This window comes from Heterocephalus glaber, unplaced genomic scaffold (genome assembly GCF_053883595.1).
Source record: "Heterocephalus glaber isolate CG9 unplaced genomic scaffold, H.glaber_assembly_v1.0 deba00001532, whole genome shotgun sequence".
In the NCBI taxonomy this organism is placed as follows: domain Eukaryota; kingdom Metazoa; phylum Chordata; class Mammalia; order Rodentia; family Bathyergidae; genus Heterocephalus; species Heterocephalus glaber.
The window spans coordinates 6,622,228-6,650,182 of NW_028258330.1; the positions used below are offsets into that span (position 1 = coordinate 6,622,228).

The 27,955-nt window shown below is 43.6% G+C and overlaps 1 protein-coding gene across 14 annotated transcripts in view; it reads left to right on the forward strand.

The window, feature by feature from the left end:
• The window catches only part of LOC101707293 (kinesin-like protein KIF16B), a 333,418-nt gene that overhangs the window by 10,876 nt on the left and 294,587 nt on the right, over positions 1–27,955 (forward strand). For all 14 annotated transcript variants that reach the window (XR_015442054.1, XM_087189045.1, XM_021255092.2 and 11 more), the window contains exon 2: positions 27,283–27,352. Coding sequence is in view for 13 of the 14 variants with exons in the window: in XM_087189045.1 (XP_087045171.1) it covers positions 27,283–27,352 (70 nt within the window). In the remaining variant the exon portion in view is untranslated. The remainder of the gene's footprint in view (positions 1–27,282; positions 27,353–27,955) is intronic.

Consider the following 27,955-nt stretch of genomic DNA (forward strand, 5'->3'; position numbering starts at 1 on the left):
AGAACAAGGTGATATCATGGAAAAAGAGTTTCTGGTTAGCCTCTTAGGCTATGCCCTGGGCACTTCTTGCATGCAGGTTGGAAGGTATCTACCCAGACGCTGTCATGTACTGGTGCCCATCTGTTTACTTGGCAGCTGCATTTCTTCCTACCAACTGACTGACCAAGGGCATTTATCCTTACTTTATGGAGGGCAGGGTGAGACCTCTCAGATAGCAATGCTGGGCTGAAGCACCTTGTGTTCCCCAGAGTCCTTTGTGTGGGGACTTGTTGCCTCTGGGTTTACAGAGGCTTTTAGCTTCTGGGAACTGCAGGTCTAATGGGCAGGAAGGCACAGACCCATAGCAATAGAACCCCCTGTTACATTGAAGCCTCTACAGGACTGTGGGACCTGTGGGGAGAGGTCTCCAGGGTCTCTTGGACGAGAGCTTGAGAGCTTGGAGTTTGAGCTGAGCCATGAAGGCCATGAGCTACACCTCCAGCCCAAAGGAGGACGTGTGTGTGTGTGTGTGTGTGTGTGTGTGTGTGTGTGTGTGTGTGTGTGTTACTGGGGGTTGAACCCGAGTCCTTACATATGCTATGCAAGTGCTCTACCTATGAGCTACACCCCTGCCTGGTACATTTGCCTCTAGCCTTTTCTTCGTCTTTGCAGGAATGTAACATATATGCTGTTTTATATCTTGTTTTTTGTAGTTGCAAGTGACATTATGAAGACCAGTCAGCATGACAGAAAGGGGCAGAAGAGTCAAAGGTGACTCTGAGTGCTTTGGGGCCTTAGTAAGTGGATGAGTGACTTTTCCCGAAGGTGGGAAGGCTGAGCATGGAGCTGGCTGGCGTGGGTGCAGGCACATGGTGGTAGTTGACCTGTTTCAGGATGCTAGTGAAGATCTGGGTCACAGGAGCGCAGGTAGGTGACCAGTCTGCAGGTGCACGTTTGGAATTTATGCATCGGAGGACCATAGTGTCTGTGGGGGCAGTGAATGTGTCTCCGGGGATGACCACAGTCAAGAAAGGGGGATGGCAGTGCTGAGGAACCAGTGTCACGGATGGCTATGGCTCTTCACCAGGCTGGCTGAGTGATCCAGTGTGTTGATTGTCCTCTAGAAGGCTCAGTGTCTTTTTTGTAAAACAGCATTTCTTCAGATGTGGTCCATTGAGACTGTGAGGGATTGTAAAGTCAAAACTGCTTTCACAGTATTACTAAGATGTTATTTGTCTTTTTTACTTTCATCCTCTCCTGGGAACACAGTGGAGTTTTCCAGAACCTGTGTGATGTGTGCTGATGTTCTGGCTTTGTGCATTTTAGCTAAAACATCTCTCAGTTTTAATTTCTAATGTGTCAACTTTCAGTAGCTATAATTGCTGTTCATAAGAGCTCTTTGGGCTCCTTAGTAACTTCTAAGAGTGTCAAAGGGTCCCAAGGCCACACCGTTGAGAACCACTGCTGTAAAGTGATGCTGCTGCAGCCACTGGGGAGATGAGATGCAGTAGTGTACAGAGGGTGTTCGGTGAGTGTCATGATCTTTCAGCTGCTACTGTTTTCTTTCATCGCTGTTGTTACCGACAGCCGCACTAAGAAGGCACGAGTGGAGGAGTGGAGGACCAAGCGTGGGGAGGCCAAGGAGAAATGTAGGCGGGTAGATGCCGTGAAGCAGAGAGGTCCCCAGAAAGTAGGTTGTGCAGGTCAAGGCCGAGCCCCGCTGGCTGAGGTGGAGGGTGAGTTTTTCATTCAGGATGGGAGGGCCATAGCTGCAGGATCCTGGGGATATAAGCCTGCCTTAAGGTTTGGCAGTGACATCCATTGACTGCCCTTGTGATTGAGATGAAAGAAGGGAGAGAGCCTAGTTCACTGGGGAAGAGTTTGGCTCCTGTAATACGATCTTTTCGAACTTTGGCCTTGTTTTAGGCACACAGCCTGACCCGGATTGCAGTGCTCAGCTGGGCATTGCAAAACCAGGGTTGGCAGAGGACAGGTGTTTTTGTTTTAAAAAAGAAAAACAACAGGTAGGGCGTTAGGGGGTTGGAGAAAGAAGGGTAAAGGAACAAGGGAAAGGAAGGGGCTGGAGAGAGGGAGAGCTGCAGCTTCTGTGGGCACCTTTGGGGAGGGGTACAAGGTTTAGAATTTCTTTTAGGTGAGTTTGACAAGTAGTGTGAAGCAAATGGCTAATTTTGAAGGCATACAGTATTTTAAAATATCTTAGTGTGTTTAATATACTTATTTAAGGCGTGAGTAGTAGCATTTAAAATGATCTTTGGGGCGGGGGTTTTAGCTCAGCGGAGCCATGCCTACCTCATAAGCGCAAGGTCCTGAGTTCAATCCCCAGTACCACAAAAAAAAGATCTTTGATGATGACTTGTAGAGTATTTTACTAAACATAATTTGGAATAAAACTTCTATTGCTTTATTGCGTCAGCATGGACGTGTGTGTCTTTGTGTGTGTGTGAGAGTGTTAGAGATGGCCCAGTTGCATGATACAAAGCTCTTGTTTTGAAGTTGACTTATTTTACACACTATTATTTCATGATTAGTTTTCTAAATTAGTTCAGTAGATTTTTACTGTTTTTGCAGATTCTTGAATTGGGACATAATCTTGTTTTGTGAAAGAAAATATGTTAATAGTAGTTGCAGCCTGGGGCAGGTGTGGTGCATATAATACCACCCCCTTTGTGACTGAGAACGTCAGTTTATTTCCTATCTTTGCCTGTATTCTGTCAAGCTCAAGTTATGAAAAGATGGGGGAGAAACCCATTGTGGGAAGTTGGTCAGGGCTGATTACATCAAGCTGGGCTCCTGCCCTCATTCACCAGATGGCCATGGGCTGAGGAGTGTGTGTATGTGTTTCCTGCTCCCTCCAACTCCAGATAAATTCATTATTCATTGTTGCTACTCAGTGGAGGGAAAGAGCTGTTTCTGTCATCAGCTATCTATTCATAGACACTCGAGTAAATTTCAGTAAGATATGTAGAGTTTAGTGCAAATTGAGAAAGTAAGTGCTTTTGGTGTAATGGTCTTGATAATTTTGGTCATTCATTACTGTTTCTGGCTACTCATTCACCTACTAGGAATTCTAAATCCTGAGCCATCATCATCTAATTCTTAATAATCCTATGGAGTGAGTGTTACTAGTTATGGTTTTTAGATGAGAAAACGGCAGACCAGAGAAAGATGAGATCCAGGCTCAAATGCTACTTCTGCTGAGAAGCCTGTGTCACATCACTCTGATTTTCTGGTATTGGAGCATTGATTTGAATTAAATGTGTGCACCTGTGAATTTATTTTTGTTTGTTGTTCCAACTTTTTATAAGCTCCGCAAGAGCCAATAGCTGTGTCTTGTTCATGGCTGTTTCTACATGGCTTAGCCCAGTGTCATGCACGTGTGGGCATTCAAGAAGTATATGTGGCATTCATGACTTCCCTCCTACCCTCCTTGCCCTTCATGCTTGTAAGCAACTAGGAATCCATAGCCTTAGCCTTGGGCGGATGCTGACATTGTCGCCAGTGAGGGGGAGAAGGGAATTTTGACAGCACTCCTGCTGGGTATGAGGAAGAGGGGAGGAGTGGAAGAGGGCTGAGGAAGAGCCTGGGTACAGAAGGCAGTGTCAACTCTTTCCCTGTGCATTAAGTTTGTTACATGTAAATTACACACTCAGTGCTCCTGTATTTGTCTCTGAAGTTTAGAGAACTGGAGGTACAACACTGCTGTGTTTAAGTAAAACAGTGTATGGCGTAGAACACTCTGTTGTCCCTTTCTTCAGAAAAAAGTGTTTTTAAAGTTTTTATTTTGAAATAATTTTAGATTTAAGTTGCAAGAATGTACAGAATACCATATATATTTTAACCCATGTTCCCCTAGTGTTTACATCTCTCATATGGTGATCCAAACCAAGAAATTAATATTGGTACACCATTAAGTGGGCTCCGTTTGGATTTCACAAGCTTCCCTTTTTCTGATCCATGATGCAGTGCAGGACACTGTCATTCAGCAGGCTCATCTCTTTTGTCTTTCTGTTCTGTGACAGTTTTTCAGGCCTCCCTTGTTTTACATGACCTTAACTTTTGAAAAGTACTGGTCAGTTAATTTTTAGAACGGTCTTCAATTTGAGTTATTCTGTTGTTTTACCGTGATTAAACTAAAGTCTTGCACTTTTGGCTAGAATAACATGTAAATGGTTTTGTGCCCTTCATAGGTTTGAAGGACACATAAGGTCAGTATCAAGGGCTTTTTACTTGTGATATTGACCTTGGCTACTTGATAAAGGTGTTGTCTGCTTTCTGCATTGTAATGTTTTAGTTTTTCCTCTTGTAATTAATATATTGGGGAAATTACTTTTTTGACTTTCATTTGCCATTTTTCTCCCATGGGAACACGTATCAGTTTTCCTAATAAGTTATTGTGAATATAATATTAACTTAAGAGATTTTTTTCCTCCTCTGACTTAGTGAAAGAGGATCTGTCATATAATTTGAAATGAAAGACTTGTGTATTGGAAGGCTCATGATTATACAGAACTGTGTACTTCGAACAAGATTTGCAGCAAGATATCAGCTCAATGCACACTGATTCTTTTTGCTCTTTACTACTTCATTTTTTTAAAAAAGATGGTTACTCACCAAATTAATTTTATGATCTGTAGCTTGAAATATACTGATGTAGTGAATTTATTATCCAGAGAAATTGGTAAAATCTGATTTTCTTTTTATGTGAGAGAACACTGAAATTAGGATGCTGTACAGCAAATGTCAGTTCTCTTCCTTGGTAGCTGGGGGTGGGTGGGGTGATTTGAGGTAGCAGTGAATATCCCAAGAGGATTAATCAAGCTCTGAGTGAGAGTTTTAAGCTTTTAGAGTTGAGGAGTCAGGACCCACCATGGGACGCCGGCTCTCCTGAGCTTGTTTCGCTTGGCCCTGGTGGGCTTGTGGTATCTCACCTACTGATTCTTATTTTCAGGGTCTTATTAACGGAGTCTAAGTCATCACAGTCACTCTGCTTGGAAATTCTGTGTGGGGCACAGTTAAATCACTTGAACTCCCTCTGAGTGGAACTTAGAGTCCCTCAGGGAAGTTTTAAGAAAAAATGATTTCAAGGTGATGGAGACTTAGCTCGAAAGTGAAAAAAGTTGCTGAGGTAAAGCTTTTAAAGGTAGATTTTGGTCTACTTTCTTCCCTTTCCTAAGGTTAATATTATTACATGGGCTATGTCTGCTTATAGAAGGGCAATTGTGAGAAAACCATCAGTAGACCAGGTCTGGTCCCCACATGAGATGATTTAATTGAGTGCTTTTCTTTCATCTTTTTTTGAAAAAATTTAACGTTTCATTTTGAAGTATTTACAAATTACAGAAAATACTCATGTACTTTTTACTCATCTTCTCCAAATATGGCATAATGATCAAAACCAGGAAAGTAGCATTGACCCGATATTGTTGACGAATGTGCAGACTTTGCTTGAATTTTTCAAATTGCCCCAATAATGTCTGTTATCTAGTCCAGGGTCTAGCACCCAGTCTAAGATCCCACAGTACATCTCATTCTTAATCAAGCTTTGCTTGTTACTAGGGTTAACTTTGCCTCTACCAGTATGATATTAAGGCCAAGAATAGATGACATATTCCCCAGAATAGCTCTGCCCATTGAAAATACTGTATTAAGGAGTTAGGCCTCCGCTGTTGGAATATAGATAGGCACTTTTGACCTGTGAACACTGTGGTTGGTTTAATTGCTCTATTTTTACAGGTCAAATGAAAAGGACACATGGGAACATTTAATCCTTGATGTGGAGTGAAGGGCTGGAGTCTATGGTGAGCTGGGGAAAGGCTTCTCTGTGGTGTGTCAAGGATTACTTTTAGGCAGAATTAGCTAAATTATAGTACAGAGGCCATGTACTTAATGCCTACAGGGGCCAGGCAGGCCTGGAATAATTCTACATCAGAAACTTGAGCATGGAATGGAGGATAAATGGCAGCAGATTCTCAACACCTGAGTCAGGGAAGTGACAGGGTGTGCAGGGGCTTTTGGAATGTATTTTCCACCACATTTTAGTGGCTTGGCACAGAAGGCACCAAAGAAGATGGTCTTTTGCTCTTGGAAGCAGGCTGCAGCTGTGGTCCTGGGCCAGCAGATCCCTTTTCTTCTGCCTCATGGAGCCTCCACTCTGACTGACTGCAATCTTTGTCCACCCAGTGCAAGGAGAGTGTGGACCTAGTTCACCCACTTCTTGGCTGCTTTGGTGCAGGAGGGAAATGCATCACTACTGCTCACCTTCTATTGGTGGAAACTGGTCATGTGACCATGTACGGGTAAGAAAGGCTGGGAACTGTAGTTACTGGCTCAGAATCATTTTCCAGTGACAGTTCTGTGCTATAAAGGGGAAGTTGTTGATTTTTTCTGCATCCTGCATCTGGAGAGATGTTATCTCCATTGCAATAATTGCTGCAGTTCAGACTGAGCATTTCCCATTCTATACTGAAGGTATTCTTTCCCTCATGTCCATATGTCCCAATCCTCTTGTCTTCAGAGTTTCTGTTCAAATGTCATCTCAGTGTGGACTTTTTTAGTTAACCCAATGAAAATAGCATCCCCTACTCCTGGCATTTCCAGTCCCTCTTGTCTGCTTTTTCTCTTTGTGGCATTTAACACAATTTGGCATATTATATATTTCTCTTACTCACTGGTTTATTGTCTGAATTCCTCCATGAGCTCTCAGGCCATTTCTATCTTATTCTTGGATTACGTTCCTGGTACTTGGCATGTAGCAAGTTTTCAAGTATTGACTGAAAATGGGACCCTGGACTGTTAAAATCCCTAAAACTTCAAATGTTGGCAAGGATTACAATTAAAATAAACAAGCAGACAGACTACTGTGCAAGCCGACCAGATCATCTGTGTGAGTGTGATACGTTTTGCCAGCTGCCAGGCTGGGTCTCGGGTGGAGGCCGGGAGCCAGGGGGTGAAGCTGGAAGACATGGATTTGCATCCTGGGCCTGCCAACTGCTAATTTTGTGATGCGCATCACCTCACCTCTGTGGGTCTCAGTTTCTTCTTCAAAGGCATTAGTCCAACAGTCTACCCCCTTCCTTTTTTTCCTGGATTACTGTGACAACTAGGTGAGGTGGATGATACATAACAACAGTCACTTATGGCAGATGCTTAATTAATTGTTGCTCAGTTAATGGATTTGTTGAGTCTGCACATGCGCTGGCCTATGTACGAGGTGCTGGGGCCAAGCTGAGAAAACTTCCAGGAGAAGGGTGGCTTGATGTGGGCACTGCAAGATGCTGAGGTTTATAAAAAGGGGAGGATCTTTCAATCATAAAAAGTATGTGCTTGTATGGGTGCTTGTACGTACAGGGTTCTTTTCAAAGTTTGGAGATTCATCACTGAACAGCATACAGCTGCCCCAGGAACTTATGTTCTCATGTAATGCTGTCTCATAGAAATGCATAGTGAGGCATAGATATAATTTGTTTATCTGGTGACTACTTTAAAGAAGTAAAAAAAGAATAAAATTAACATTAATAATCAACTTAATGCAGCCTAATTATTCAAAATATTTCAACATGAAATCAATATAAAAATATAAAATATTTTACATTCCTTCTTTCATACTGTCTTTGAAGCCTATTGTGTGTTTTATGCTTACAGAGCAGCTCAGTTTAGACCAGCCTCATTTTAAGTGCTCAGTAGCCACATCTAGCTGCCATATCAGACAGCACAGGTCTACTGAGTAAAGGTTCATGAGATATGCCAGGTTGTTATGGTTTAGATCTAAAATGTCCCTCAGAAATCTCATGTTTGGAGGTGGGGCCGGGTTGGAGGGGATGGCTCACTGGGGATGTGACCTGGAAGGTTGTATTCTCATCCCTGGCTCCTCCCTTCTCTGCTTCCTGGCTGCCATGCTGTTCTGCCATATCATTTCTGCTTGGGAGTCTGCTAACCATGGACTGAACCTGCCAAAATTTTGAGCCAAAATAAACCTATCCTCCTTTAAGTTGTGGTATTGGGTGTTTTGTCCCAGGGATGAGAAAGCTAATACACAGGTGGTGAAAATCTATGAAGAAAATAGAGCATAGTAAAGTAGATAACCTTAGAAAACAGTGGTTAGGAAAGGACAGTCTATGCAGGTAATATTGATGAAAGAAATAAGGTGAGTTGTAGGAATATCTGGAAAGAATGTTGTAGGTGGGAGTGTCAGGAGGAACGAAGGCCCTGTGGCCAAAGTGTGCCTGATATGTGCAGTGGATACAAGGAGCCCATGGGGTCTGAGTGCAGTGAGGAGGCAGAATATGCTGGGTCTTGTAGGGGCTAGTGACCCATAGTAGGATGGCAGGTCTTTTTCCAAGTATAGTTATGGCCACTGGAGTGGGGAACATGGGATGACTGATCCAACTTATGTTACCAAAAGGCCACTTGGGTTGCTGATGGAGAATGGGCTCTAAGGGAGAAAGCCTGGATGAGCAAGAATTTTGAACGTATATGATCATGATTGTGCATGTAGCTGTTCACTCAGCAAGCATTTATTGACCACCTACAAAGTGCAGAGTATCAGGCACTGGACACCGCTGGGTGGCATGATCCCTGTCCCCAGGAAGCACAAGCTGCAAGTGAGTGACTAGGAAGTTAGAGTTGAGGGCCAGTGGAAAAAAAGGGTCATTCTGTGGAGCCAGGTGTGAGGCCACATGGCTGTGGCATACTTTGCTGGGCTGATGAGCAGGCTGAAGCCTTAGGTAGGTAGGTACAGAGCTTTATTTAGGTGACTATAGGTTCCTTCTAGCACTGAGAGCAGCAGCTTTGATTCTATAGGCAGTGGGCAGCTCCGAAGGTAAGCTTGGGAGCTGGAGCCCAGTGTTATTGCTGTCTCATCAGGTCAGCAGTCCCTGTGAAGAAGGTGAAAAGGGAGACAAGTAGGATTTTGCCAAAGGGAGGTTTTCCCCAGGGCACCTTGCTCATTTCTAGTGTAATTTACCCTGCCCTGGCTACTCATAAATAGTTTTCAGATTTTCTGCCCTTTCTGACATCTCACAAATAAATTAGTAAAAATTAGTAAATAAATTAGTAAAATTTATTCCTCCTCTCCTGATTTGATTGTCTCAGATTTGATCTTCGAATTCCTTTCTCTTTTGACTTTGAAGAGTCAGTAGATTTTGTGGTCATTTGTTTTAATTTTGCCATCTTTCCCTTTTTCCTTGTTTTCTCTGACTTTTGAGAGGCAACTGTCACTCGTCAGTACTGGATAAAGTGATGTATTTTCGGTGTTATCTTTCTTAGCCTTTGAAGCATGTTTGTAGTATCGATTTGCTATTTCTTCTGCATTCATCAATTTGTTTATCCATTCAGTAGACTCTTGAGTGGTTTCTCCTTGGAGAAACTGCTTTTGGCCTTCGGAGTGTGACTTGATTAAATGAATGACATTTCTTTTGGAATGTCACCTACCTGTTGTCCTAAACTTTTTGTACCAAGCTCAGCACAGTAAAGGGTGCAGTCTGAGTCAGAGGGTAGGCAATCACATGCTCCTAAGTTTCAACCTGGGACTCTCACTAACTACCTGGATCATTTCACACCTAAGCCTGGTTTTCTGATCTCATCTTTCCTCTTAGGTACATGAGATACATGGAATAATAACACCTTATTTATAGGGTTATATTGAGAGCTGAAGGAACTAACAGCTAGGAAGTGCTTGCCAAGAGTAGACACAGTCATTGGGAACTATCACAGTTTTGCCTTGTACCTCTTAGGGTTTTCATAAATGTTGTGATGATGTGGAATACATAACACAATAATGAATAGACAAAGTCTACTCCTCACCAAATACCCAGTTCTGCTATGATAAAGTACAGTAGGTTTTTGTAGAAAGGAAGCTCAGTGTGAGCCCAAGTCTGCAGGCAAAGTATTGCGGGGAAGTTGAACTTTGAAGTCTGAATAGGCTTAGCTTGTGAAGAGCAGATGTTTCCTTGGTGACTTTGTCATCCTGCTCACTATTGACCTTTCAGTGAGCTCTTTCTTTGGCTGGGGATGAATAAGGGCATGATTGCTACTCCGAAGAAGCTCATGATCTTGTAGGAGCAATAGAAACCAAGAAAATCTCATGAGTTCTCTAAATGGTAACATTGCAGTCAGAGCACAGCAGTGTGGGGTGGGAGTATTTGAGTAGAGTTCCTTCTGAGGGCCAAGACACATCCTAGAGCATGCAGTGAGGGCAAGCCTCGAGGCCCCAAACCCTGGCCTATGACTAGGGACACTGCAGGTTTTCTTGAAATGCTGGATGAGTGGTGAGAGTAGGGTTTGCAAAGGTAGGAGGCCCAGATTATGGGGCCTTGTTTGATCAGTTGTGCACTTTGGTCCTGTTGTTCTTGTACATTTGTCTAAAAATGATATAATGAATAGAACCCCAGTGGTACAAGAAATAGTACCACAAATCAGCAAATGGGATCATATCAAATCGAAAAGCTTCGGGAAACCACTAACAGTAAAAAGACAATCAACAGAACAGGAAAAAAAATTTGACAGTCATTCTTTAGACAGAGAACTAATATCTAGAGTATATAAAAAAACTAAAAAAAAATTAGACTCCAAAGATGAAAGATTCATTCAAAAGTTAGGCAACTGAAATGAATAGAAGAATAGACATTTCTCTGAAGAAGTACAAATAGCCAAGAAATACATGAAAAAATGTTCAGCGTCGCTAGCTATCAGAGATGCAAATTAAAGCAACACTGAGATTCTATCTCAAGAAAGAATGACTGTCATAAAAAAAATCAATTAACAAATGCTGGTTAGGCTTCAGGGAAAAAGGAATATTTCTGTATTTCTGCATTGTTGGTGGGAATGTAAACTATACCCAATCCAGAAGTCAATATGGAGATTCCTCAGAAAACTTAAACTTGAAATTCTGTTTGCCCCAGCTATTTACCTTCTAGGTATCTTCCCAAAAGAGTTAAAGATGTTGTGTTATAATGATACATGTATACCCATATTTATAGCAGCACAATTCATAATAGCTAAATCTTGGAAGAAGCCTGTATGTCCATCAGCAGATGAATGGATAAAGAAAATGTGGTATTTATACACAATGGCCTTAATACTCTGCCATAAAGAAGGATAAACTCGAGTTATTTGTAGATAAATGGATGTACCTTGAGACCGTAATGTTAAGTGAAATAAATCAAACACAAAAGCTTAAATACCACATGGTTTCTCTTTTATGACAAACCCAAAGTATTCAGAAAGAGCAAAATAAAAAAGAGATAATAGGAAGTGGGGAGATGGGTTTTGTTCAGATGAAAAAGGGATCAAGAGATGGGGGGGAAGGGAGTGCAGGGAAAGGAGGTTTAAAAAATTATGATGTGTTATGTACACGTACCAGCTCCACACAAAGAATGTAATCATTATGCAAACATGTACTAATAAAAATTAAAACTGGAAAAAAAATGATGGAACTTTAAGTTGATTCTGTAGTGGGAGCTATTTTGCAAATGAGTGTACCCAGATGAGCTTTGTGTACTGTAAAACCAGGGAGTGAGACTACCAGCTGCCAGAGCTGTTTAGGAGGCTGCTGGTCTGAGACTGGACAAAGATAGTTCTGAGCTGGTGCACTGCAGTTGGATGGATCCACTCACCCATATGCTCCCCATCACTTACCTGACCCATCTGCCAGTCAGTCATCTAAACCCACTCCTCACTCACCCACCTACCCAACCACTCACCTGTCCAACTGTCCAAATCTCATCCATAAGCCATCTACCAAACCAGCCAACCATCTCTTTGTTATTTATTTATTTATTTGGGGATTGAACTCAGAACCTTGCGCTTGTGAGGCAGGCACAGTGCCACTGAGCTAAATCCCTGGCCCCTCTTTGTTATTTATTAAGCTCTGTTATCAGTGCCAAGTGCCTGGGAGACCCCAGTAACCAGGACCATCACTTTCCAGGTCTTACTGTCTAGTTGGGAGGGGGCAGATGTCATGGAAATCTCACAAATGGGTGTGAATTAGAGCTTGACAGAAGTGCTCTAGAAGAAAAGGAAGAGGTTTGCACAAGAGCCTACAGCAGAAGGACCTGATCTAGGATGGGAAGAAGGGGCCAGGAAATCTGCCTGGAGAAAGGGACCTCCAAGCTGCATCCTGTAGGTTTCCAGAGATAACTAAGAGGGCACACTGATTGTGATGCCAAAATGGAGGTGTGGGAGGAGTGGGTGACAGCTGCCAGGTGGCTGGCTGGGGGGAATGGGCTGGGTAACATGGTCTTGGCTAATTTTTTAACAATCCAGGCTGTACTGTTCATTGCACCAAGGCATCCTGCCAAGAGCTGTGCAGCAGATAGTGTGAAGTCCTGGATAGTGCTGGTCTGGCTCTTGTGTAGTGGTTCCCCAATTCTATTCCTTTTTCTGACCCTGGGCACTTTTCTTCCTCTTACCCATAACAAACCATGAGCTGGACCTCAGAGTCTTACAGAAAGGAGGTTCTGTCCATCATTGGTTGATTGATCAATTCAGCATTCACAAAGTATTTAACATTGCTAGGTGTGTGCCAGGCCTTGTGCTTATCCAGTACTTCTTAAAGTTTTGGTTTTGGGACCCCTTGAATGCTTAAAATTATTGAAGACCCCAAAGAGCTTTTGTTTTGTGGGCCCTACATTTACCATATAAATTAAAACAAAAATTTAAAAATGTGGGACACATAAGCACATGTTTCCTTAGGCATCAGAAAGAAGAGCATGAGAGTCATCTGGCATTGTTACAAAAATAATTCTGAACTTACAGCCCCCCTCCCTTTAAAAGCTGCTGTGCTCCATGTTGGGGCACAGAAGTGTACAAGTCAGACACCATCCTTGGCTTGATTTTTCTGGGCTCTGGGCTAGTGTGGGAGCCTGCAGTGGGGTTGGGATTTGCCTGAGACCTGAGAAATTGGGGAAGGTTCTTGGAGGGAAATATCCTCTGTGACCTGTAGTGCAGATTAGCCTGGAAGGCAAGTATTGTGGAAGGGGAAGCCTATAGGAGGCCAGGGACCTCATCGGGACCTGGAGTTGTTCACGGTTGTGTGTTCATCCTCCATTTCCTGGGATGATGGCAGCAGTTTGAGCCTTTGAATGACTGCAACATGATGTGTTTTTGTCCACTTGTTTAGTGTCACAAGCACACGTGGCTGTTCTTGGGTCTCTTCGCTATGTGACTCAAGGCAGCTAAGGTCCCCTTTGTGTCAGAGAGCTTCCTATTTCAAGTGCTGAACCAGGCCTGTCAGGCTCTGAAAATGCAATCAAGCCAGGGCCTCCGTGCAGGAGGGGCTCAGAGACAGTAGCAGTGTGCAGGAGAAGGAGGCTGAATGAAAAAGCACATGAAAAAACATGATTAATCCTAACACATTGGAAGAGTGACATGGAGAGCTGAGGACATGAGTGAAATAGAAGTACCCTGCTCACTGATGTCATCCTGCTATCTGGAGCTGAGGCCTCTTGGCTTGATAGAGTGCACTTGCCTTCTGTGTTAGCGCCCCCCCCCCCAGTAAGTCCAATTAGACTGCTAACTGTTTCTAGGTGTTTCCAGGAGACTTTTTGGCCCTCACACAGCTGGCCCAGCAGGGGTCCCGCTCAGTTGGGCACAGACTGTTTGGGCAGCTGAACTGCAGAAATGAGGCCAGACCTGTTGTGCTGTCAAGTCTGTTTTACTGCAAAGAACCCTGATGATATCACAGAGCTGCTATCTTACCTCAGGCCCTTCTGGCTCCATGACAGGTTGTTTCTTTTATTTCTGCCTGTAAATTGTAGTAGTGTATTCAGTTTCAGGCAATCTGGGGTAAATTGTTGAGTGTTAAGGACCTGCTAATATCATCCCCAACCTATAGCCCTCAGGGTCAGCAGCTTCATTTTTCAGAAGTTACGTGTCTCTAGGGCATCACAAGGTGAAAATACTGTCATGTAATCAGAAGGAATGAAAGAGGGAATACAGCTCACTTGGAAAAGACAGAGCAAATGGGAGGGACGCTCACTGCTTCCCTGGTGGTTTCTTTAATAAATCCTAAGTAAGAAATGAGAAAACCAGCTGTTTGCCCCAGCTGGTTACTTCATACTTTATTTTGTTAAAATAGCTCAGTGGTTTTCATTGTCTCCTGTCCCATCAAAGCATCATGGATGGGAGAAGAGAGTAAAACCCAACAAATAGTACATGGTAGTGGTTTGAGAAGCTAGTCAGATCTTTAGCTTTACTGCAGTTAGTCATTTAAGGAAGTTTTTTCCACTGAAAGTGTTGTCCCCTCTCTTGTGTCTGGAGAGCCAGTTGGGAGCCTGGGGTGGGTGGGTTGGATCTTGGGAGCTGAGCGTCCATTCTGGGGACATCATGCTCAACACCTGCCCTACTCCCCTGTGGAAAGCGGCCCTCCTGGGTCATGCACTGTGTCCCCCACTCCCTCCCATGTTTTTGGAGAAGTTGGAATTTCAGGTTCTTATGTAAAATTTTCTGATTTTTGAATTATTGGCACCTAATTACAGATGTTTAAAATCATGAGTCCTAGTTCTGTTTATACCATTTTCAAACTTCTGGCTTGGAATGAATGTTCAAAAATCTTTCTCCTTTGTTTGCTTTATTTAAACTATTTACTTTTGGTGTTCTTACACTGTCCTATAATGTTAGCGTTTTTGATATCTTGGGGAGGTATCTCTGAGTGGTCGTCACTCATCTTCTGCTGGGTTACAAGTAACCTTAAATTTCTCATAATGCTTTAGAAAAGCTGGTCCTGTCCTGGTTGCCAGGAAGATGTGGATATTGGGGTTTCTTGGGGGCAAGAACAGCTGGAAATCTGATCCCCCAGAATCTGGCTTTTAAGGAGCTGCCATGAATTGTGCTGGTGCTGCTTCTCAGCATTCTGTGGAGCTTTGCCCTTCATCTGGCCTCCCACCTGGGGTTGGTGGAGCAGGCAAGACTGGCCTCATTTTATGGCAGGTAGACAGACCAAGCATTGTCAATGCCTTGGCCTACTGGCGATGCAGAACCTGAATTGGCTCCTGGGGACATGCAGTGCCCGAGCTCCTTGCACTCTGTGAAGCATGGTTTTTGCTGAGGGGCCTGGGTGCACATTGCTCCTTCTCCCTCTCTCACATCTGCTTTCCTGAAGGCTCACATCATGGTCAGTTTTCCCCTGTGGGCTTGGTAGTGATGTCTGGTTATGGGATGAGCCTCAGGTGCCTTGTACAATTTATACTAGGCCAGTGGAGAAGCCAGAGGTTAGGACACTGGGACACACTGTCTTAACTACTACTTTCCACCTCAAAGAACCTTAGGGTACAGCCTGGGCGTTTTAAAGCCCTCAGGGATTCCCCTGTGCAATGAACTGGGAAGACTGTGGGTGCTGGAGTCCCTGAAGGCAGGAGTGCAATACTCAGACCTTTGTGGCAGTCTGGCATTCAGCAGGAAGGGGTCTCCTTGCCTTAGGCCTGGTGTTTCCTAGCTCAGAAAGATGAGCGGGAGCTGAAGCCTGGGTTGGCCTTGTGCTTCTACCTTGTTCCTTGCTGTATCATGGTGAGCGGTTTTCTCAGACAGCCCCTGTGAGGAGTGAGGCAGGTGGAACACAGGCCTTCATCACACAGGGGGCCCTCAGGTGTGGAGGAAACAGCATGGCTCACAGGATGTCCTGGAAAGGACCTCTGTGGTGACCTACCTTCACCTTCAGTATAAAACATGTGGTCCAGTTCCTTTTGGGTCCAACTTTATCTCACCAAGCCACCCAAGGTCAGGTCTCTCCTTGGCCTGGACCTCCATGCTTGGTGTGGCAGATTCCTCTCCCAACCCCCAAACTGGCTTTACTTTTGTGGCCATTTGCTGTTACCCATGTGACACTGTTGTGGGCTGTGAAAGGGCACAAGCCGTGATTATGCACCCTGTATCCCTCATGGGCTCTCATGAAGGGGAGATGTGCACTTGCCCATTACCTGTTCTGCCTCTGTGGTTCTCTTAAATGAATGTGTGAGTGGGCACCCAGACTTGCCCTGAGGAAGAGATGGGAAGGTGTAGCCTGCCTAGAGCCTTTAGATTGGATAGTCAGCATGCAGTCAGAACAACCAGCATAATTCACAAGGATTTAAAAATAAATGGAAAAATCTTGGTGTTTCTTACAGTCCTATCTTTTCCATGAACTGTTGCCTCTGGATTGTTTGGATGAAGAAACTGAGGAAGATTTTCATCAGATCCTCCATGTAGTAGCTCTTCATTTCTGTGAGATCAGGCCTGCAAATTTGACAGATGTGTTTTTTAGAGTCTCACCATTTCTGCCCATTTTGGGACAGGATTGAAGGGTTATATTAAGATGACTTTACCTACCAGCCTGTGAGCTCTCTGAGGGCAGGGATCTTGGTTGGTTGTATTCTCTGATATATCTTTAGGGCTTCAAATGGTACTGGCACACAGTAGCAGCATAGTGCACAGTTGTTGAATAAATGGAGGGATCTTGATTTCATGATGGAAATGAATGCATTGATCCAGGGTCTGCACTGTGCCTGGCCTTGTGTTGCTTCCTTACTTCTCTCACATCTTATAGCAGAAAATCGTACATCAGTGTAGCTCAGTAACCTCAGGGTTGCTGTGTATTCAGTGCTCTTTGAGCAACTGTGTGTAATAGCCTTTATTCAGCACCATTATACAGATGAGAAAATCAAGGCTTAGCAAAGTTAAGTAGTGTGCTCAGAGTGCCAGCAGTTGGGAATTCAATGCAAGTCCCCAATACCCGGTCCCCCACACCCATTATTAGACCACTTGCTTGGCATCATAAATGTTAGGTGGTCTGCTTGATGGAAAAGTTACAAAAAACTAAGAGCTCATCTTACTCCGCTGTGACTGGAAGAAAAAAACTCCTACAGTTTGGTTGGAATTTATACCAGTGCCCTTCCCCAACTGGTGAATTTAGCGGTGATAAAAAGGAATCAATCTTCTTTTACAGGCCAGCTATTGTATTTTTTTTTCAAAAGCTATCACTGAAAATATTATTCCGAAACAGATAAATCTGGAAGAGGGTTGTAGTTGGCATGAGTGAAGAGCAGAGAGAACACATTTCTTTGTGTTTGCTGGTGCAGCATTGCACAGAATAATTTTGGGCGTGGAATAGGTGATTTAATGTCTGAATACAGGAAAATAACAAAAGTATTAATGGGTGTTCTTACACTCTGAGTGTTTAAACTTACACTACCTCTTAAAGTTCACTTTTTAAAGGATTTTTTGTTAGCGTGTGTTTTGGGAAGTATATTGAAGAAGTTTGGGAATGCGTACTGCCTCGCTTGTCCTCTGAATTGAAAGGAGACAGAAGCCCATCTCCACCTCCATTCTGGAGTCACTGTCACAGGTGTCTATCTTTGGGACCGACGAGCTGAGCTTCGTGTCTGCCTTTGGACTAACTCTGCCAAGTTCACTGACATTTAAGAGGAAAACACATCTACATTTAAAAATGCAAAATGGAGACTAAAGTTTGAAATACCAGCTTAAATTTACTACTTGAGTTCACACAGTATCTTTTTAACAGATAAGCCATTTCATTTATTCATTCCCTTATCTATAGAGGATATGTTCCAAGACTCCTGTGGGTATCTGGAACTGAGCACAGTACTATACTCTTTATGTAAATATACTGTTTTTCCTATACATCCTTACCTATGCTAAAGTTTATAAATTAGGCACAGTAAAAGAATAACAGTATCAAATAATAAAAACAAACAGTTATAGCAAACACTGTAATGAAGGTTATCTGAATGTGGTCTCTTAAAGGTGTCAAGACAAATATTAATATTTTTGGACTGCATTCATATGCAGGTAACTGAAACGTTGATAAGAGAGGACTCCCATTCATTCATTGCTAGTATGATGAGATATATAAAAAGTTGGGCATCATCTCTGCCCCTAGGAAGCTTCTAGACTGGTGCAGAAGATAAATGTTTAGTTGTGTAATACTCAGCAGGTTGGGGAGTATCACATGGGTGGTCCTAGCTGGAGAGGTCCAGGAAGGCTTTGGAAGGGTGGTCTGATGGAAGAGAAGGGCACGTTCTGGGCAGAAGGATCAGCAGGAGCCCGTCAGAGGCAGGTCTTATGCATCCTGAAAGAAGGAGCCATTTGCAGTGGGGGAGCATGGGTGCTGCTGGGCTGTCAGGGCGGAGGTGAGGTTGGATGGGCTTCCTGTGCCCCCACTTGGTGCCTGGTCCATTTGGTGACTTGCCCCATGTTGAAAGAGTAACCTTCCTGTAACTGGCCCTCTGTGTCCCTGGGCCCCACACTGACCTAATTCCCAGCCTCAGAAGGATGCAGCCAATTAGGGATGCTAACTCTGCTCCTAGCAGTTCCCCATCACTTTGAAGTATTAATTGCTTGTGTAATTTCTGTGGCCTTCTGCAGTGTTCACTCTAGAGTAGCAACTCACTGTAAGTCAGAGATCTCCCCGGGCCTCGGTTTCTTTCTGTGAGGTGAGGTGATGGACTCAGTCTGTTGCCATCTTCTGTGCCTATCCTTTGGCAAGGACTTCATTCCCCTAACCCCATCCCAATCCTTAAACCTCCTTTTCTCTTGGTCCTCAGTTATCTCCTTGCAGAGTATCCAAAATTTCCTGTGAAAATGTCCTCCTCTTTAGTCTTGAGCAGCAAAATGTAGTCTTTTATACTTTTAGGCCTGAATTTTTTGATGTATGAAATTCTTTAACTTGTCTGTCAGCTTTTGCAACTGGGATTGGGGTTCCAGGACAGAATTAAGTTCTCATGGTCTAAGTAAGACATCCACAACATATGATGAGTTTTCTCTCTGATGTCCTTAGAATGGCTCTAGCTGTGTTCCTTCTTTAGGAGAAGTGAGAAACAATCACTCACGCACCTTTGATGTTCTGCAGTCTAGAGGAGAAGTGCCAGTGGGAAGTCAGCAGTGATGATGCAAAGGCATCTTTGGGGACCTCTGTCCTGCGATTGGGGCTGGGGGAGGTGAGCTTCATTTGGGGCAGGGATGGGCACCCTGTCTGGCACAGCTTCCTCTCAAGAGGAGCTGAGGGGAAGTTAAGCGTATAGATTCCCTGTCCCTCAGGGCTGAGGAGCACACTGAAGACCCGCCAGGAAAGGCACCCAAGCCTGGGATGATAGTTGAACCTGTGCATTCCTGGTCCCTGTGCTATATACTCTTACTTCTTAGGCCTGGGTTTGGGCTGTCTGGATCCTTCTGTCTGTTGGTCCTCAGGCCTGGGGCATCACTGAGCTGGCCTGATCATCATGGACATGTCTCCATGCTCAAGCCCTGGGCCAGCATCCTTTGTGTAGCCGTCCAGATTGTCTCCTAGCTCTGCCCTCATCCCCTTAGAGTCTATGTAGGACAACTACAGGGGGTTTAAAAAACTGTAAATGTGATCTTGCTACTTTCCTGTACACAAAACCTTCCTTTCCAGGAGCTTCCTATCACATGTAAGTTCTCTGGCCAGCCATTCAGCCAAAGTCTGAAGAACTGATGTCATCTGGCTCCTGTCGCAAGACTTTTCTGTCACATTTGCTTCTGCCTCCTTTTCTTCTGTGTTTCCATGGTCTGCTTCCTCTTCCCCAAAGCCTCTGGTTGCTTCCTACCACAGGACCTCTGCACCTGCTGTTCTCTTGTGCCCTTCCCAGGTCTCTGCCTGGCCCTGGCCTCGCTCTGCCCAGTCTTTTTTTTCAGGTCCTCTCCTTAGAGAGCTCTTTTCTGGCTGTCTGTGATCCCTGGTCCAAGACACCTATTTTATTTCTAATAGTATTTACCACTATAAAAATTGATATCGTATTACTATTATTTTCTCCTAAATAATAGTAATAATCAATATTTTTTTCTCTCACTGAAATGCGGAGGCTGAGAACGATGAGGTTTTGTATTGGTTTCTACCTTTTCCCTGCACCAATAGCATTTTCTGGCCTGAAAAGGCGTCCTTAATTGTTGGTGGGATGGATGAACATGTAAATCTCCATATGGAGTCTCAGCTGTGGATTTTTCTAGTCAGGAACTGAACCTCTTCATTGGTGACTCTGCATACCTCAAGGCACATCTCATTTTGTATTGAGATGATTGCTTTATCTAGAAACTGAAAGAAAAGCATCTGTTTCATTTTGTGGTACCCTGGTGGGGCAGTGAGGGTGGTTAATGCTGCTTCAGGTGTGCACTGTTCCTAGAGTTCTAAGGGTAGCTCTGTGCTTGCTGAGAGTCTCCTTTCCAGGTCTTGTCACCCAGCTGCTGCAGTGCTGGTGGCCCAGCTTCTAGCTGTTGTTTCCCTGGGATTCCCCAGACAGCCCACCGTCCCTGCCCGCTCCACACAGGGCTATGAAGGCCCCGCCTTCCTGGTTGTGCTTGAGTCAATGTTTCAGCCCCAGATCTCCCTCTGCCCAGCCTCCCCCCCTCCCTTCCCCACATTTAGCACACCAGTATGAATATCTTTCAGGCTGAACTCCTCACCATGGCTGCTTTTCTGGGATCCTAACCTGTGATTTGGACCAGTTGGCTCTTTGCCTATTCTTCTAGGTCTGTGACACCATCCCTGGGCCAGGGACAATAACGGCTTACCTTAATAGCTCCCTCTTCTGTGGCCTGAGTTGGCTGAGGATCTCACTTAGAACACGGCGCGTGATATCCACAGGGCTATGACAGCACACAGTCCTTGATGCCTCCAAGGAGGCATCCATCCAGGAGTAGAGAGGAGGAGGTGCCAGTTTCTTATTGCTCCCACTCCTACCCAGGCCCTGGGTTGGCATCAGGATGTGGGTCATGGTGCCACTGACCTGGCTCCACACTGAGGATCTGAAATGAAGTGAGGATGATTGCCAGAGAATGCACTCTGGCATCCTTTTCAGGATTATCTCCTGGAGATTTTTTTTTTTCCCTAAAAATTAAGCAGAAGGCTTTTAGGATTTCATGGAGAGGAGTGAAGAGAGTCGGCAGTCCCCAGCTGTGCACTAATTTCTCTCAATAGCCTCTTGTCAAGTGATGAGGATCAGCCAGAGAGAATCAAGGGTGGCCCAGGGGCTATGGTTCTGGACTTGGAGATGGGAGGTGAAGTATGCCGGGTACCAAGGGTGTGGTCATCCCGCTTTGGCCCTGGCACCAGGAGGCAAGTACACATACACCTGGCTGTAGAGGAGCCTGAAGGGTGCAAAGCACTGGGTGGGGCCTATGGTCTGTGTTCGCAAGCAGAGGCGCAATATGAGTATGTCTCATGTGGTATTTAGGGCAGAGTTTACTAAGGTTCTTTGTTAATTATCTAAAATTCAGTTTAACTGGGCATTCTGTATTTTATCTGGAACCCTAATAAAGGAGAAAAGAATCATTGGGCAGAGTTGAGAAACAGTAATTTGTTGAGCCTAAGAGATTGGGATTCCCCCCACCCCACCCCAGCAGGATCAGGAGTGGTTTGAATCTTGGGCATCATTTTGCCTGGTGGAAAGGAAGAGGCAGTGCCAGAGTAGGGTTGAGGGCAGGGGAGGCGAGGATGTGCAAGGCCAGGGCCCTGACCTCTCTATGGCCTAGCCATTGGGAGGAAGGCAAGTTGGCAAAGGACTTGACCTGGAGCAGAGGAGCCATCCAGTGTCTCAAAGCAGGAGATTTTGTCTTTTAATTAGCTAAGTTTATTTTAATTATGAAAGTAATATTAAATCTTGCTAAAGTATTTCCAACAGTGAAATGCTTAAGTTCATTTTTTTTCCCCCGAGGCCCTGCTGCCACCGTCCCCAGAGGCAGCCACTTCAGGCAGCTTCCTGTGTACTCTTTCAGAAAAGCTCTGTGCATCTGGAAGTATAGACATGCATATTCTCCTGGCTTCCTTTATTTATTGAGCTGCAGACCTGAGCTTTCTCAACATGCTCTTTTGCTGCTATTTCTCTCACCGACAGTGTTGTTTGGACTTCTTTCGATAATATAAATGGAGCACATGTGTTCTTTATGTTAAAAAAAATAATAATTTTTAAAATTTTATTGTTGTTATTGTGTATCCTGCCACTGAGATGAAGGCAGTTAAATATTGGCTCATAGTATGAAACTTTTAAAGTGCCTAGGAGGAGGCTGGCTTGCTTCAGAATTCAGGATGAATAAGCACCAGTGAGCCCATCCATAGAAATGTTACTGGAGGGTGGGACCTACAGGGATTCTTTCTAGGTTCCTAGTATCCTGAACGAAGAACTGGATAAGAACAGAAAAGGCAGCAAAAATGTATTGGAGGCAGAAAAGAGGTATGCTCTACCTGGCAAGAGCAGGCTAGTGAACAGGCTCACAGTGGCCTGAGGACAAGGGAGTGGGGTCTTTTATATGCCAAATTCCTGGCTTGGCTTCCGCCCATGCAAATAAGGCATTGGGACAGTTGTCTTATCAAAACTTTACTTGGCCTTGTGCCAGATTTAAACTGCTGGATAGAAAGACTTGCTTGGTTTCCCTGCAGATATAAATGAAGGATTGAAAAATAGCACTTTTCTGATTGAATCGGCAAACAGTGCCAGATTCAAATGAGGGACTGAGAATACTGCTTTCTGATTGGTTTTGTGTGCTCAGGAGCCATGGAGTCATTTTGTGTCCCGTGTTCTGTGCATGTTCTCTGGGTTTTTATGACCTTTGACATATTCTGCCCAGTTGTCTGGTTTGCGCCAGCACTAATCTCCTACCTCATTTATGGTTCAGTTTGGAGATCTCAGCCTTGCCCCAGTTGGGCTATGTGTTGTGGAGTGACCAAATACCATTAGCTGAATGGGTGGAATCAATTTGAATTGCTGAATAATTTTAAAACATTTTAAACATATTTGGATTCACATAGGTTTTTTTTTCTAGTATTTTCCTACTCACATATCTTGAAAACTGTCATAATTTATCTCTTTCCCTGATTGGGTATTTTAAGTCTTTTCCTTTTCTAACCCCTCTGATATTGATCTGTAACTCAGTATACTTCAGCTATAACATCTTAGGATCTCATTTTCAGACCTTTCAAATAAATTACTTATTTATATGAAGGAACCATAATTGACTTTTTGGTCAAGAAACCCAATTCACCAAAGTGGCTGGGGAGAGACCTAGTTCATTTTGCTCTATTATCAAATCAATGTTCAAACAATATTTTAGGATTATTTATTTTCCTGAATATAAGAAAAATGTCAAGATTTATTTCCCATCTTTCTTAAATGTCAGAGGATATTGACCTGAGGCTAGAGAGCTCTCAGTGCCTTGTGTTTGTATGGTCTCAGCTGAAGCATTAAAAGACAAAGCACTGGGTAGTGCTGATTGTGAGCACTTCCCGTGCCAGAGGTGGACTTGGGTGTGGGTGTGAAGGAAGCTGATCCTTGCTTCTCTGGGGTTCTCTAGACTAAGAGAGTTGACATAGCAGGGATGAAGCGCATATGAGTAGAATTCACAGGAAGGGCTAGGAAGGTCTTTTCTGAAAGCCCATTAGGAGGCAGGTCGGATGGGCAGAGGGAAGATAGTATAATGTGTGGGAGGTAAGAACCAAGAATGTGTCAGTAGGGAGCCAGTGTAGGTGGATGATGGGTATCGCTGAGTAGGCTGGATAAGAGCCATCCATTTAATAATTCAGACAGGTAGTCCAGCACAGGCAAGCAAGAAATTGAATCATGGAAGAGTTGTAGGCACTGTGCCAGCACAGAGAATGTTAAAGCAGACAAGCAGTGTCCTTACTGTTAGGAAGTTCACAATCCAGTGGGAAGAGAAGCAGCAATGCTGTTCAAATAGGCAAAACAAGGCAGTGGGTGCCATGGAGGCTCTCTAGAGGGTGTGAAGGCTGAGCCAGAGGCATGACTGGGAGGTAGACAGGGAACTGGGTGTGAAACAGGATGCAGTGCTGGAATGACAGTATGAGTCAGGGTTAGATCACAGTTAGGATCATATTAGGAAGAACTTTGAGAGGCATTGATACTGGACTTTATCCTGTAGCTTTGAGAAGTTGCTGAAGGAATTTAAAGCTGGGGAGCTTCATGGTGAGATGTACATTTTAAAGTCCCTGTCCCTGGAACAGAGGTTGGAGTGTGGATGGGAGGGGCAAGGCCACAGACAAAGAGACCAAGACTGAGAGGAGGCTGTGACCTGACCTGTGACTGTGGCTGTGGAGTAGGGAGATGTGGCCACGATGTGTAGGTGCTAGCTTGGATAATACTGGCTGACTGTTGGATTGGGGATGGGAGTAAGGCTGTTTGGTGAGTGTCATGTGGACCTCAAAGTCACCTTAGCACTTAAAGGCCCTAGGGGTGAAGAAAAGACCATGAGCAGAAAGAAGCCAGAGTCTCCAGTGGAGGATACAGGCTGAGCAGGATTGGTCAATAGGGTGTAGAGAAAAGAAGGTACTGGAGCCTTCTTTCTTCCTTTCATATTTGGAGGTTTCAACTCCTGCCACCTAGTCCTCAAGGAATGCATACACCAAAGGGTCAGTTTCAACATTCAGTCATTCCATCCAGCATGGAGATTTTATTGGCTTTTCTATAAGTATCTCCTGTGGTTCTGCATGGTTCTGAGTGGGACAGGACAGGAGTTCTGTGTGTTGGTGTTGGGACTCCAGGAAGGATATACATCAGGCCTGCCTGTCTCGTAGAAGTTGGGGGATAACAGCCAGTGATGGGATTCCCTAGAGCATTGGTAATGAACCTATGGCCTGTGTGCTGCAGCAGGCATGCAAAGCCACCTGTGATGGCACGTGAGCCAAGTCACCCCAGCATCACCCCAGCACTCCAAACATTCAGGTTTAATTGTAGTGTTGGCACTATATGATAAATAAGTGGGTTTTGGGTTGCAGTTTGGGTACTCGGTTTCTAAAAGATTCACTATTGGGGAATGCCTGGCCACTTGAATAAGAATGTAGTAGAGGATGAAAGAATAATGCACAAGAGATAAAAGAGTTGTATAAATGGAGCCCAGGGATTTAGCTCAGTGGTTTCACCACCTGGCTTGCAAGCACAAGGACCAGAGTTCGATCCCCGGTACAAAAAAAAAAAAAAAAAGAGTTGTATAAGTGGAGGGCCAGGACTTGATCTTAGCTCTTCTTGGATAAGACCACGAGCCTCAGACTTGTCAGTATTTGTTGATTACACAACATAGCAGAGGGTGTAAAGGCAGATGTAAGGAGCAGGACTTAAGGGACTAATGATCCAGACTTGTAAAAGGGAGGAACCATGCATTCTTGCAAAGGACAGGTTGTAGTTAACAAGCCACCTGTGTTATCTTTAGCTGATGTTTTGATCTGGGAGAGCAGCTGCACAAGATCATAAATCTTCAGCTGGGATATCATCTTGCCATCAGAGACATCACAGTATCATTGGTTGTTGAGATCTCAATCATGATGGTTGGCATAGAGAGTTCTGTTTCCATATGTCAACCACAGGGCCATCTAGCAAGTTACATGTAGACCTAGGACAGACTCACAATTTAGTAGCCAATTTGTAAGCCATTTCAATAATATTTTATAGCCTGCCCAGTGTGGTTTCAAGCTGGTCTCCTGCAGTTCACCTTCACTGCCTTGGTGCCATCAGTTCACCAAGGGTAACAAAAGGAGGATATTTTAATTCTATCAGTGCTTCTTCATTTTTTGCTGGAATGCCTCTAAAATAGACACTTCCCTAAACAGGTGTTTAGTTACCATGAAATAATTGATTATTTAGGAACTGTGGGTAAAGTGCGAGGTTCTTTCTTTTTACTTACCAATTATTTCCCAGTTTTCAGTAAGACTATTCCTTGGACCCAGAGCCTAAAGGTAAATTTTTACACTATTTTTAATGTGCCTATATTTTTTACTCTGACTTTCAGCTTGTGATTTGATGCTGGTACTCAGAAACTTTTGAATTTTGACAATTTGAGTTTCAGATATTTGAGTTAGGGAAACCTGTAGTTTTTTTTTGTTTTTTTTTTTTAATTTAGTGAAAGTTCATGCTACTGTTTCTTATTCAGAGTTAGGACTATAGAGTTTTTATTTAACCACATTAATTTTGGTTTATCTCTTCCAACCATGCAGGGCTTCTTACTGTCAGTGGCTTTCAGTGATACCAACATAATCACTCATGCATTATCCCATAATACACACACAAAAAATCACAAAATAAACACCAAACATATAGTTACTAAAACTTGAGGATATATGTCATGACACTGCATAGTCAGATTCCTACATACAAATTGAAATAATTTCCTGCTCTATGGTATATAATTTGCCTCATGTGCTTCAACTTACATTTGGGTGTTAGTTTTATAATAATTTATAATAATTGTATTTCTGTGTACATTATTTTCATCTGTCTGAAGATGATTTACAGATCAAGTCATATCTGAAGAAATCTAGTTTCTATCACTGCCCCTTTCATGCCATTTTCTTGTTTTTCCATAAGTAGCCTTTTGAAAAAAATGCTTAGGCTATTCTTTTTATTTTTCCATATAAGGGATAGCATTTTATATACAGTGCTCCTTGACTTACAGTGGCATTATGTCTCAAAGTTGAAAATATCCTGAATTGAAAATGCATTGAATACACCCAACCTACTGCTCATCAGAGCTTAGCGACAAGGCATTGTAGAGTTCTGTGGGTTGTTCATCCTTGTGATCCAGGGGCTGTGGTTGCTGCTGCTGCCCAGCATTACTGGTGAGGATCAGACTACATATACTGGTAACCTGGGAAAGGATCAGAATTCAAAGTATGGTTCCTACTGAGTGACATTGCTTTTACTCCATTGCATGGATGGATAATCAAAAGTCAAACTTCGTAAGTTTGGCACCACTTGCATGCTTTTCTCCACCTAACCATGGATGTCGGTGACGACATCACAGTGTTTCTAAAAATCTTCATTGTTGCTTTTTCAGTGGCATCACACTGAAGCTGTATAGATGCATAGTCATTTATTCTAGAGAATTGTCCTCTAACATTCTTGACTCCCAGTTTCTAATGATGAAGGAGATGGACAGAAGAGAGAGCAGATCCTGGCCATCTGTGGAAGTGGTACCTAGTTAAGACCACCCTCCTTTTGTTTACCTTAGTTTTTATCCTGAGCGAGGCACCAAGTGTCTTTTTCTTTGTAACTAGTTGTGTAGGACTGCTTTTTTTCTTGAGGCACATTCCTTTATTCTCTCTCTTTTTGTCTCATTTAGAAATACTTCAAGATTTTAACAACATCATTTATTGGTTTTTAATGGTGGCATTTGGTTTGTGTGTCTTTGTGTTTAGCGTTAGTAAGAATTTTCAAGGAATGTTACTAGAAATGAGTCTTTAGATACCTTTTCATAACAAAAGCCCCACATTTAAAATGTAAATGAAATAAATTTTATGTTTCTTCTCTCCTAACTAATACTGTATTGTTTATGTTTTAGGGAAAAGGACTTGGAGGCCAAGTTCATTATTCAAATGGAGAAAAGCAAGACAACAATCACAAACTTAAAGGCAAGTAGTGACCCAGGCCCCCTGCAGCTCCATGTGCCTCTCATTTGCTCTCCTATTGGGGTGACTTCTGGGTGAATGAAGCTTGCCTGCTACCTCTGTACCTCTCTGTCCTTAGTTAAGTTAGCCAGGTTAGCTTGCTCTTAACTTGGGCTCAGTCCTGGAGCAGAAAGAGGTTTCCTCTCCCATTCCTGGTTCTTTGATCTAGAAGACAAGCCCACAGTTTCGCCCTGCTCTGGGAGGTCCTGAGTCTAGACCAGCTGGATGCAGATGTTTTCATCCTGGCCTCTTGAGTTGGAGTCTTAGCCTGCAGTTGAAGAGCTGATACTGTATTGTTCAAAACTCAGAAAATGAAAGATTAAAAACAAACAACAAAAAGATGCATTATTTTCTGGAAAAAATAGAAAACAGCAGTTTTCCAGAATGGCAAATTCTGCATTTTGCGCTCAAAATATCCTGTGTGTTTCTTTGATCAGCATATTTCTAATGACCACGAATGTTTTCACTTGGAGGAAAGAAGGGTATAAAATTAATAATAAGGAAAGCATGTGATTTTGTGGTTAGGTCCTTTCTGCTTTGATCTTTGTCCTGGGTTTGGGTGTCTGA